We start from the raw sequence: 12,964 nt of genomic DNA, 5'->3' as shown, positions 1-12,964 counted from the left end.
TAAAACTATGAGATGCAGAGTAAAGTTACAAGATTTAAAACGAATGAGCAATAAAAATGACATAAAATTGACCTAGGTTTCTTGTTGACTTATGTGAACCAGACTGAATGAATTTTCAAATTAAATTTGAAATTTCAATTTAGAATCAAACACAACCTGGATGGCTTCACCATGAATGATTCTTAATCTGTGTTCACCACTGTGTCTGACTGTGATGGACTGGTGACCTATCCTGGCTGTACCCTGCCTCTCGCCCAATGACTACTGGTACAGGTTCCAGCTTCCCGCAACCTTAGATTGGACTAAATGTTAAAGAAAATGAATGGATGGCACTATGTCTGAAATCAGTGCTAATATTTTCTGCTTTTGTTTTATATATATATATATATATATATATATATATATATATATATATATATATATATATATATATATATATATATATATATATATATATATATATATATATACATATATATATATGCAGGATGTTATCATAAATTAATTCAAAGCATATCCATGTTCAGAATCAAAAGTAAAGAGCGGAGACAGGAGGACGGTGTCGCCTGAGAATTTAACCAGATTTTTGTTTTCCTGTGAAGATCTGCAGGTATTTGTTAACATAATAAAAAGCAGCCATGATAACACACAACTCTGTGTTGGACCAGTGTGTGAAGATTTTCTGCATGACTATTAAAAAACCTGTTGAGCTTTATCAGTGGGAAAAAAAGAGTATTGTTTAATACCATTTCCTCCTAACAAATTATATTTTAAGAAAAAAAAATCATTCTGTTAAATAATATGTGAATTATATTACATCCAATGCAGTGTAAACAAATTTCATATTTATGAATTATAAAAACACCCATTCAGTCCAACAATTATATCGAAACCCTTGACTCGTGTTTGGTTTTCCTATTTTCTTGCTATTCTTTGAATGCAGCACATTAGGTGTCCTTTCATGTGCCTGAAGAAAATCGTAAACGTTCCAATCAGCGACGCCGCTTCTGCCCTTCAGTGCAGGACTTACTCTTCATTTGCTAACTTTTAGTGTGTAAGAGCGTCTACACATTTTAATGTAGGTTTCAGGATCAATTCAGTTAGCGGTCTCTTTCCAGTAATTTACACGCAAACTACAGTCATGGAGTGTCGCGTGCTGTCCATTCAGAGTCATGTTGTCAGAGGATACGTAGGGAACAAGTCCGCGACATTTCCGCTGCAGGTGAGTAGAAATGCATGTTATATTTTAGTGGGTATTTTATAGTAGGCCAGTGGTGTGTAAAGAGAGAGAAAAACGGGGTAGGAACCGTGATGAAAACCCTGTAAAAGATTTGTTGGGTTTTGAAAGCGACTTCCCGATCTGTCAAATTAAATTGGGGTTTTCTATAATGTAACATAAGCGATCCATTTCTGCATCGACTAAAGATGTCATCTTTTTAAAGTTTAGGTGCTAAACTTGATGCCCAACACTAAAAATAGTTTAATGTGCCGTGAATGCAATTAAAATGTCACTGGCATTCAATATGAAGTCTTGCTGGTGCTTTGAATGTTTCGTCAGTCTTATCATACTGACTGCATATAGCTACAGGTATGAAATACTTCTAAGAAAGTTGCACGTATTGCTAAAATCAAGCAAAGTTTCACAGCTTCTGTGTGTTGACTGTAATTTCAGATACATCATTTTGCAATAACCATGTGTTGTCATTATAGTTATGGGAACTGCAGGTTGCAAACGTGATGCTTTTAATGGTATTCAGAGTTAAATAGTTGAAACCAAACACGATTATGTCATATTTCCTATTTTGATTACTTAACCAGAAAACAGTGCCCCATTCAGGTGGATTAAAGGGTCAGTGATTGGTTTGATAAGTGTGGAAATGATATGAAGGTGAAACGACTTCATAAGACAGTTAACACATTTTGTTTTAGTTTATTTCCCGTATTTGATAATAACGTCATGTTGTGGATGGACTCACAAATGAAGACTTTTGAAAACAGTGGAGGAAAATCCATGAGCTTATTTTAATGTTTGTTTTCATGGCTTTTTCATTTCTCTGTTCTCAGGTACTGGGCTTTGAAGTAGACTCCATCAACTCTGTGCAGTTCTCCAATCACACAGGTTGGCTGCAGATTTCCATCTCATTATTCAGATGTGTTAGATGTGAGGCAATCTACTGGCAGAAATTCATTTTAGTGTTCTTCATACATTTAGTGTTTCTTTTTTGTGTGGGAAAAAAAAGATGTTTTTACTATTTTAGAGAGTTTTTTTCATTCAAATGAGCAGTGAATCCCTCTACTTGCCTGTCTGTAATGTTGTACTAACGTATTACTACAGTAGCCCTGGGGAAAAAAAACAAGCCAGTTTTTTCAGATTTACTCTTATTGTCCCACAACTATTTTAAGAATATTCTTATTGTTGCTACTTTCCAATAGGAGTGTTCACATTTATCATACTGAACCTTTTAAAGAGCACTTTATAGCTTTGGGGTTTACGTGAAGCTTGTTTTCATCACTATTTTGTGCTAATTTTTCATATGGCGAATTTACTGAACAGAAAAATAGATTATTCTGATATTGATTCAGTGTTGAATATCACAAAAAAACACTTAGTATGTTTATGTTCTCTCATATTATTAGATCATTTTGGCTTTTTTTATTTTTATTTTTTATTTAAATTTTTTTTTTTAAATTTAAATTGAGACAAACAAGGAAAAGCCAACTCCCAAGACTGGAAAAGTCTACACAATCCCACCCTGATGTTCTTAGCTTAAGCCCACTGAGTTCCCAGAAATGAGAAGGTCCAAGTGATTCAGTAAAACAAAAGGAGCAGAGTGAGGATAAAAACCACATGGAGCATCTTATTCAGCGCTTCCTCCCCCACAGTACTTGCGCAATTTTAAGTGATTGTTAGCATCAGTATGAAGCAAGTCATCACATGTTTATAATAAGAAAACTTTCACATTCCAGGCAAACTCCTCACTCTCATGCGAGAATAAACAGACGAAATAAACAATTTACTTAATTTGTACTTGGTAGAAAAAAAAAACAAGATGTGCTCCATCTGCATGTTTTATGTGACTTGGTGGATTTCTCTTTCAGTCGGGTTCAAACAGGTGGACTCTGGTACTGTTAGAATGAAAACTTGAAGTTAATGGTTTTCAGCGACTCTCCTTCAGCTCTCGTGGTTAACTCATAACAAGGGCTTGGACTCTCAAATTAGACTTTGTTACATGATGTAAAGGCTTTATTGCACAGTAAATGCTTACACAATTGAACTGAAAATAAGATAACAAAACGTCTAATCAACATGACATTTATTTTTAAACTTATCAAGAGCATTATTTAAGTTAATGAAGTTCTAAAATAAAGATAAAATGACGTAGATTTCTAATATAAATGGAAGAACATTCCTGCATTGTATGCGGTGCACTTGGGACTTGTTTCCACACAGACAGTACAGATTGACTGGTGATGTAAAACGGACAAGTATGAAGACTTAAAGGAATCACTGAACCCTGTTAATGTTTTCTGTTTATAGGTTTTTTTCTTTTTAAGACAACCATTAAAAAGGTGTGGTGTCCAGTAGCTATTGATGCTGTGCTCCTAGCCTGAATTGGAGCTTTAGCATTTTAAAATATGAGAAATAATCCTTTTGTTTGTCTTTTACTCAGAGGATTTTAGTCTTTATTTTTGTGATACAGTGAGCAGTGCTACAACGTTATCGAGCCACTATATCCAGGTCGCACTTTATCAGGTAAACTACATTCTGAATGTTGTTTTGGGACTAATCCAATTCTCCCCCTGGTTTTACTAAGTTGTGATTTAGAAAAAGTTAACACTTATAATGCTTTTGTATTTAACTTACCTGAGCAAATAGACAGCAGTCAAATAAATGAGCGAAAGCTAAAAGAGGGATTATTTTTCTCATCCAAATGTTACTCATCTAAATCTAATCTAAAACCCAAATATAAATCATTATACATTAGTTTGTCACTATTTTTACTCAACCTAAATATGTCTGTTTTGCTCCACACCATTGCCTCCAGGAGGTGTCTGGACTGTATTCTGCTGCTGATCATTACGAGTCCATTATGGAGCAACGTGGATGTTCTTGGGTTGAGGAAAAACAGTAACTTAAATAGGTTTGATGCAAAAGTGGCGTGGTCTGAAACAATTTATAGTGGCTCATTTGTAGGTCGCTTCTTAACGCTACCTTGCCCATCAGGAAAGCTCAATATACTCCCAACTGCAGGAAGGACACCGCTCCTATATGATATCCGGCCCCAATTTCCAAAAAAAAAGAAAAAGATCTCTTAAAGGTTTCCGTACCATAATGACCACATTTAGCTAACCATTGAAAATTTGTTAAGATCGATTCTTAAGATTCATTCTTTCATATTTTATTTCTTATTTTTGTTTACTTACTTTTCTGTTCTGAATCAAATGTTATAAGATTCTATTTAACTAAAAATTACTTAAAACATAGAGATTTCAGCCACATATGATATTTTCTTTCTTGCTGCTAATATTTACCTCATCAGTTATGATGTCCCAGTCTCTAAAAACATGTTAGTTATTGTAATCTTTGCTTGGAGAAGAAAAGAAGAAAACCCAGTCGTAAGTGGACAATTAATGTCTCAAATGTAATATCGCACCATTAGACACCAGACTATAAAATCCTCCATGGGAGCCACAGCGTCTTAAATAATGTTGCCTGGCAACCGGGTCCACATACGCTACACCCTAACCCAAATTCCAACCCACCAAAGAGAAGACCCCTTATTTAAATGTCCACAAACTCAGCACTGAACTCATTCAACTCCTCAACACACCCACAAAGATTTATGTCAGTCGGATGAATGATTGCTTCGATCTGGAAGATGAGGTTTTAGGGACAGGTTGTCATTGAAAGACATTCACCCTTTCTTTGGTGGAATCGACTGATTCCTAAAGGATCTACATGTCAACGTTATGCCCGTACTTTTAGATAAACATGTCACCATAATGGGGTTGAATTAATTTCAACTGGTTTTTCAGATGACTTGTTGGATAACTGTTAGAAAAATAAAAATGTTTGTTAACATGCATGTTGGACAGAAACTGAGTTCATCCTTATTCCACGGATATCTGGTATCGCCGTAACACTGTCAGAAAGCTGAAACGCTTCGTACCACCCCATTAGGGAAAACAATAACACAGTGAAACTAATGGGGGGGCTCAAGACACATGCAGAGATGATAGGATTATTATCTTGGGTTCATGTGTTAAAGTATGTGAAGAATGTGCTTCCACCACAGGGGCAGGAGACTGTTACTAAGAAATCACTTGAATCAGTTAAACCTCTGCTCGTTGCAAAGAGGAGGCTAATTAGTTTCGTGCTAAATAACTAAAGTGTGACACTATAATCCCTTGTCTAGTTTGAAAAGCATCTGTAAAAATTTCTATTTGTTAATGTCCATTTTAAGTAGAGGCAGAAGTAGTGCGCCCCCCCCCCCCCCCGTAAGCACACCACATGCTACCACTTTGCTGAAAGACTTCGTCTAGAGGTGCATTCAGGGTAAAACTTGTCCATATGAACTCGATCCAACACTGTACCAAATTGTTTTTGCCTGTCCGTTTTGTGTCCAGTCATTTGCAGTCAGAACAACTTCTGCGGGTTTATTCTGGGTTAAGCGTGAAAGGGAGACAAAGAAAGGAGGGAGCTGGTAGCCAGGATACAAGGTTACTATTCAGCCTGTGGAGGCCTCTCCTGGCACCACAAAAAGGTTGGGTGGGGGGGGTGGAGACCAGAGAGGACAAACATGCACTTGGAAGAATTACACAACAGCATGCAGAGAAAAATGGTTTTATCAGTTTGAAAAGGGGGAATATTTATTTCCTCAAAATTTAAAGTTGCCATATTTCCTTTTTTATATGTATACTGTACTTCTTAAGGAAGCTGAGATGGTTTAACGTCTGCACCAAGATGTTGCATATCTTCTATAAGTCTGTTGTGGAGAGTGCAGTCAGCTTTGCAGCCATCTGCTGGGGTAGTAGCATCAGAAACAGAGACTTGAAGAGAATCAACAAACTGATCAAGAAAGCTGCTTCTGTGCTTGGAGTAACTCAGGAGCCGCTGGAGCTGATTGTCTAAAGAAGAATGATGCACAAGCTGATGAAGATGATGGAGGATTCTTCACACCCTCTCCACAACACAGTGAAGAAACAACAAAGTGTGTTCCGTGAGAGGCTTCTTCAGGTCCGATGTAAGACTGACAGATAGAGAAGATCATTCCTGCCAGCAGCCATCAGCCTCCAGAACAAGACCTCCTCAAATTAATTATTATTATAGAATACAATATTGAATTTCCCTTTGGGGATTAATTAGTATTTTTCATTTCATTTTATTTCATTCTATTTATGTTTCATCAGAATGAAAGAAGATGCTTTTGTTGTTTTTCTTTAGTTTGAATCCACTCAACATATAAACTGCAAGATGACCCAAGTCCCATTTACTGTGTTTTCAGGCTACGCCCACTGGAAGGGACAGGTACTGACCGCAGAGGAGCTCATTGTGTTGTACGAGGGCATCAAGCTCAATAAGGTCAACCACTATGACTACATTCTTACAGGTGAGTTTAGGAGGAGTTATAGTCTGTATAATATATAGAATAGTTTTCTCCGACTCTACTTCTTGGGGACTGCAGTTCTGCAGGTTATGGAGGTTTCCCTGCTCCAGCACACTTGATCAAGTTGCTGTTTGCTCGGCAGTCCTTGTGTTGGTGAAGCATTTCTGGATCTGAAAAGGCTTCTAATTCTCTTTTTTTCCCAAGTGTTCCTGCTGAAACACACCAGACTCAGACTCAGACAAGCTCAGCACATGTCTGCTAAATACACATTTAAATCCGGTGTGTTGCATCAGGGACAATTGGAAAACAGCAGGACACTGGCCCTCCAGGACCAGGATTGGGCATCCCGGCTCTAAACCACCAGATTTTATTATCCAGACTGATTCAGTTTAATATCTGTAAACATGTCCCTGCATAAGTCATTAATATACAGTTACATCTGGGACAGTGTGTGTTGGTGGTGGCATTGCATCTTCATTCTACCTCAGACTGTGATGTTCTGCAAGGGAGGATATTTGAATCAGTCTTATTTTCTTTGTTCAAAGATTTACCAAACTCTTGCCATAATGTCTATACATAGATCTATGTGATGTAGATGATGCTGTGATCTATACTCAATCAAAAGATGCTCATTAAGCTGCTGGTGTCCTTACAGAAGCATTCTCCTCTGTGTATCATTGTTCTTGGCCTGCTGCTGAACGTCAAGAGGACAGTATGCATGCACTTTGCCAAACATTATCTAGGTGTAATGTGGTCAAAGATCTTTCTGAATGGGGTGGAGCTTGATGTTAAATATAAATATTTTGGTGTATTAGATCCTAGACTGTCATTCATAATCAATAATAAAAAATAAATAAATTAAAAAAAAAGAACTGTCCGTGTTAATCTTCAAAACTTCTGATATATCAAACACAACCGAACTGAGAACGCAGCTAATATGTGTTTTCCACTCCATGACTTTCTGCACAAGTTGAACTTTGTCTGAGGTGTGTCGAGGCTTATGTTCTTTTACAGTGGGACTTTTTTATGTATCAATGTTTGTCTGGAGTATATTTTTTATTACCTTTTTTCTTTGTACCAACTGTATGATTTTCATGTTTTCTATTTTAACATCTTTTAGCAGCAATGGATAGAAATAAGCCTTGGGCTGTTATCTGCTGTGTTTACATTTATACTTTATAAAATCCATATTGTGCTAGCAAAGTAAATAAAACTGGAGTTGAAACAGCTTGCTTTCAAGTTCCACACAAGTCTGACTTGTTAATGTGAGTGAAGTGAATTAGGGTTTGAAAACAATCCAAATGTGATCAAATCACCAGCAACTTCTTGCTAATAAAATAATAATAAAGTTGTTACTTTCAAGTAAGAGACTGTGAGAAACAACAGTATGTCTATCTGACAGCAACGTTCATGAAACACACACAGTTTTACTGCTGTTTGATAATTTTCTCTGATTCTCGTGCCTTAGGGTACAGCAGGGACACGTCCTTCTTGGAGACGGTGGTTGATATTATCCAGGAGCTGAAGAAAGCCAATCCCAGCTTGGTATACGGTAGGTGATGGATTACATTTTTCATTTTGAAATGATTTTAAAATAAGAATAAGTACATGGCAGTGTTTGTTTTTTCTTCCCTCCCTCAGTTTGTGATCCTGTTATGGGAGACCAGGGTGCTATGGTAAGCGCTCTCCACTAAACTCCCATGTTTTTTGTCTTATATCTGCATAGGTATTAATGACTTGCTGAATTTGCATATTAGTAGTAATATGTAACATTTCTATGGAGAGTTTGTTAAAGTAGTTTACAGTTTAAGTGGAGGAAACGCTTCTTGTTTCAGTATGTTCCGGAAAATCTGCTGCCCGTCTACAAGAACAAAGTAGTGCCTTTGGCCGACATCCTCACTCCCAACCAGTTTGAAGCAGAGTGAGAGCATTTTAAACACCTCCTACAGAAAAGAGAGAAAGAAATGAGTCGATTTAGTGCTTGATAATGTGGAAAATCTTATGCTCTCTGGTTTTCACTAGGCTGTTAACTGGTAGGAAAATTAACACAGAGGGCGATGCTGTCGAGGTAAGCATGAGAAACATTTCCTGTTTCTGCATTTAGATGTAAAATGATGCTTGAAGAAGATAATCCTCATCTTTTCTTTCAGGTGATGGACTTGCTTCATGAAATGGGCCCAGAGACAGTGGTCCTTACCAGTACAGACCTGCCTTCGAAACGTGGGGACCAGTTTCTGGTGGCGCTTGGCAGCCAAAAAATAAGTAAAGCTCAAACTTTTCTTCACAGGGAGCACCATCTTCCCTCTTATATGAACGCTGGCAGCTTGTCGTTTGCATTAGTTGGACTTTGATTTTGAACGTTCAGTGTGACAGGAGTTGTACTATACCAACTGCAAGTCTGTAGGTAAACAGGAAAAGTTGTGGTGTATGAAATTAGATAGATAGACTCTTTCACGGTACTTAAACTTCTGGGGTTCCAGCATCGTCATTGTGTGTCTTCTTTTTCCTGCAGAGAAACCAGATGGGACCATCACCAGTCAAAAAATCTGCCTGGACATCCCCAAAGTCGATGCTGTGTTTGTGGGGACTGGGGACCTCTTTGCCGCCATGCTGTTAGCTTGGACTCACCATCACCCCAAGGACCTAAAGGTTGGTGCCACATGTGCATTGTCAGTGAAAATTTGATTAAATGCTTCCTGTACCTTTCCGTATGTCACTAAATATGTTGTTACTCATCTTTTCGTCTTTCCTTTTTCCTCTCAGACTGCCTGTGAGAAAACCGTTTCAGTCATGCACCATGTCATTAAGAGGACCATCACATATGCCAATGGTAGGGTCTGTTTGTCTGTCTGTGCTTCATGAGAGCTCTTTATGTTGTCTTCAAGTTATTTCCTGGATAAGGACACTCTACTCCCTGTTATTATTTTATTTACAAAAAAGGCAGTATTTGGTAACCATGGTTAATGTTATGTGGAGCAGCTGCTTTTATTTTAAATCCTTATTGCTGGTGTTTTACAGATGTGGTTGAGCTTCAGTGTAACAAGAAGTCACCTTGTAATGTCATGTTTGCTTCTCTTATTTTAACTTAAACGAACTGAACTCTAGGCTAAGGAGTAAAAACCAGAGGTCTACAAGCCTAATGTATTAACTGCTGTCCTTTTTCTTCTGCGTTTCAGAAATGGCTGGTCCTGGAAAGAAGCCCAGTCCTGCCCAGCTTGAGCTGAGGATGGTCCAGAGCAAAGCTGACATAGAGAGTCCTGCCATTGCAGTGGAAGCTAAGGTTCTCCAAAACCCATTGCACTGAAAACTGTCAACTTTCTGGGAACATTCACATTGTGTTGGTAGAAATCTGACCAGTCAACCGGACACCTGTAGGATTTTTCACATTAAAAACTGTCACGAGTCTCTGCCTTACGTAACCTCTGAGGAAGTAAAACCATGTATTAGTAGTGGTCAGCAGGATGTGCTGTATTTTCTCTGCTCACAAACACACTGGTGTCACTGCCATCTGTGTCTGTAGACTGTAGACCTCATCTGCCCTTTATTAAAGAAAAAAAAGGAATTAATGATGTTTAGGTTAAAGAGTGGCTTGAATGAAGTTGAATCCTCGTTAAAGAGTGAAAATAAAACAAACTCATTCCAGTTCTCTAGAAAGAAAAACCAACGATGTGTGCATGACCATGCATCTGCTTGTTGTGACTGCAAAGTCAGGACTAGTCATGTGTACTTTGTGTGTTGCTCACAGAGCTTTATAAGCACACTAATATACTGTTTGTAATGGCATTAACACATGCTGTTAGGTCAGAATGCATAGTGCAGAAGCACTGTGCACATTTTATCTGAAATGATTTTCATAAGACCTTATGAATGCATGCACTTGGGTGTTTTATCACTTCATAAAGTGTTACCACCTCACACATAATGATTAGATTAATTTTGTGCTAAGACGTGTAATTTTAACACCCTCAAAATGTTGAACATCATATGCAATTGATTCATGGTCTAGTTTTATTGTCCTATCTGATTTCACTGATTTATTTTAGAGAAATTCTAACTGTAATAATGATGATAATAATCGCTTACATAACGTAATGTTCTTTAAATCAGTTGTCTTTTTTTTAATTACCTGTTGTTGTTTTTTTTTGTTTTTTTAATTATGCAATACTTTCTTGAACTAGCAGGTGTGTAACGTGTTAGATTCATGTCCTGAACATCTCAAATTGAGGTATTTGCACAGATAATCTTTAATATAATTAATAGTGGTCACAATTTTTATTTTGGACTGTTGTCATATCTCAAGGCTGTACAAGAGACAGCGATGTGTAGCCTTAACAGGGTTAGAAAAGCAAAACATTGGTTGTGAATGTTTTTGTGCTCTGATAGCAGATACTTACACATAGTGTTAAAGAGCCAAGTGCCAAACCTTGAACTGCTGCTGTCACAGAGCATTATACGAACAGAAATGATAATAAATTACTAATCTTTTACTGAAACTGCATTGATGGTTTTGGCTGTGTTTTGATTCTGTCTTTTGTTTCATTCCATGTAAAAATTTACATATAAATCTTTTAAAGGAAAGATTTCTTTTTTTTTTTTTTTGGTTTGCTTTTGCAAATTCTGACATAATTATTGTTGGGTTTTTTTTTTTTTAACTGTTATTAAATGTAAGTCTGGATGGTACAGGCAAGAGTCATTGTTCATCCACGTGTTCACTTGAGGGAGCTGTTGTGCCTTGAGGTTATTTTACTACACTTGCATACAAATGAGAAATGTGTGACAGAATGAAATCCTCCTAATCTGTGCATCAATGAAAAGCGCTATAGGAGAAAATCTGGGATTAATTGAAGATTACCACCATTTACACTACATTTACAGATTTAGCATGTACCAAATGGCTGCACATATTTTACATTTGTATTTAAAAAGTCTTTTTTTTTTTCTCTCAGGAGCAAATAAAGGTAAACAAAATCTCTGTTACGCCAGATGCTTACTTCATTGTGCGATTAGGGCTTGGTGACACAGCACTAATCCACAGTAAGAAGAGCCAGCATTAGCCCAGATAGCCAGACAGGCCAGTATGTGTTTGGCCAACTGCAGCCTTACAGAAACTCAGTTAAGACTTGTTAAATAATTTTAAGGTTAGCATGCAGGTGGTAATATGGCATGTTTAAAGCAGGCCTTTCTGTGAATATGTTCTTTTATTAAAGCAAGTTGTTCCTGTTTCATACTCTGGTCAGGTAGGTGGAGAAAAGAAATGCTATCCCATCAGCAAGACTTCAGGTCACAGATGGCCGCAGAGGAAGTGTCTCAGCAAGAAGCGTCTGATCTGCTCCAGGTTTAGGCGCAGTCCCACGTACACAACAGTAGAGGGCAGAAGACAGAAGTGTGTGTGAGACTAGTGATGCAACAGAAGCAAGGCCGGATTATCCAATGGGCATAATGGGCACCGGCCCAGGGGCCCACACCCTCTTGGGCCCATGTGGGGATTACGTAGGCTTTATACCAACAGTTTGGACATGAAACAAAATGTACATAAAAGACAGATAGTTACACCACAGCTTCTTGTGTATTGCTATTGGTACCACTGGCTGAGAGATGTTAGAAATGTCTTTCACAGTTAATTCACAGTTTCCACAATGTTATGGTGTGGAATGGGGCCCCTGGTACAATCTGGGCCCAGGGGCCTGTGCACTTTTAATCTAGCACTGAACAGAGGCTGCAGACATCTAGGCAGAGCTGGGGTTTGAGGGAAATAAAAGCATTGTTCGAGTCTTATACAACTTCAAACAAGAAAATAATTATTTTCACACAATAATATGAATAATACATTTCCCTTGTAATAGACTTTAACAAATTTCAAAGTGCTACTGCAACAAAAACAGCAAAAACAAAACGACAAACAATTAAGCAAACACTTCAGAAAAAAAGATTAAAGTAAGATTAAATGTATTAACCTGTGGTTGCAAGTAAAAAAATTTGCTACATTACAATTTAATGCGCACGAATCAGACTTCTGTATTGTTTTTTTTTTTTTTTTTTTTTTTTAAAGGGATAATGAAAATCTTTTTTCCTGTGCTTGTCATTTCAACGTGTGGGAAATACTGTTAATTGGTTCCGATAATTAGATAAATAAAGATCCAGATTTCCTCCCGTGACAAAGAAGTATTTTCTTTTTAAATGGAGTTGATGAGAAGTAGGTGAAAGGTCAAGCAGAAATGCGCTGTTTTGCATGAATGCTGCACGTTTTCTGAACCAGTAAAATTGGATGAAAACAAGCATAAAAAGGAGGGCCACTAACAAATGTACTCTATTTGATGTAATATGACTTGCAGACCTGTGAGGGGCTGTAGTGGTCC

General features: G+C 37.5%; 1 protein-coding gene across 1 annotated transcript; it reads left to right on the top strand.

The window, feature by feature from the left end:
- Positions 1–1,100: 1,100 nt before the first annotated feature.
- LOC306766252 (pyridoxal kinase-like) lies at positions 1,101–10,995 on the top strand. The gene is made up of 11 exons (XM_079253902.1): positions 1,101–1,222; positions 2,065–2,119; positions 6,507–6,611; positions 8,077–8,160; positions 8,250–8,284; positions 8,444–8,529; positions 8,631–8,676; positions 8,759–8,870; positions 9,121–9,257; positions 9,372–9,438; positions 9,785–10,995. The coding sequence occupies exons 1-11, from the start codon at positions 1,142–1,144 to the stop codon at positions 9,910–9,912; spliced, it is 936 nt and encodes a 311-aa protein (XP_079110028.1). The 5' UTR covers positions 1,101–1,141; the 3' UTR covers positions 9,913–10,995.
- The last annotated feature ends 1,969 nt before the right edge of the window (positions 10,996–12,964 follow it).

The sequence above is a fragment of the Telmatherina bonti genome, assembly GCF_933228915.1.
Source record: "Telmatherina bonti genome assembly, chromosome: 15".
Classification (NCBI taxonomy): Eukaryota; Metazoa; Chordata; class Actinopteri; order Atheriniformes; family Telmatherinidae; genus Telmatherina; species Telmatherina bonti.
This window is presented reverse-complemented; position numbering and strand designations above follow the sequence as displayed.

What these genes read in the sequence shown, in the direction of transcription:
- LOC306766252 (XM_079253902.1), top strand. Translation starts at nt 1,142, where the DNA reads ATGGAGTGTCGCGTGCTGTCCATTCAGAGTCATGTTGTCAGAGGATAC. An exon ending in TGGGAGACCAGGGTGCTATG is followed by an intron (nt 8,285 to 8,443) that starts GTAAGCGCTCTC and finishes TTCTTGTTTCAG; the next exon opens with TATGTTCCGGAAAATCTGCT. An exon ending in CCCAACCAGTTTGAAGCAGA is followed by an intron (nt 8,530 to 8,630) that starts GTGAGAGCATTT and finishes GGTTTTCACTAG; the next exon opens with GCTGTTAACTGGTAGGAAAA.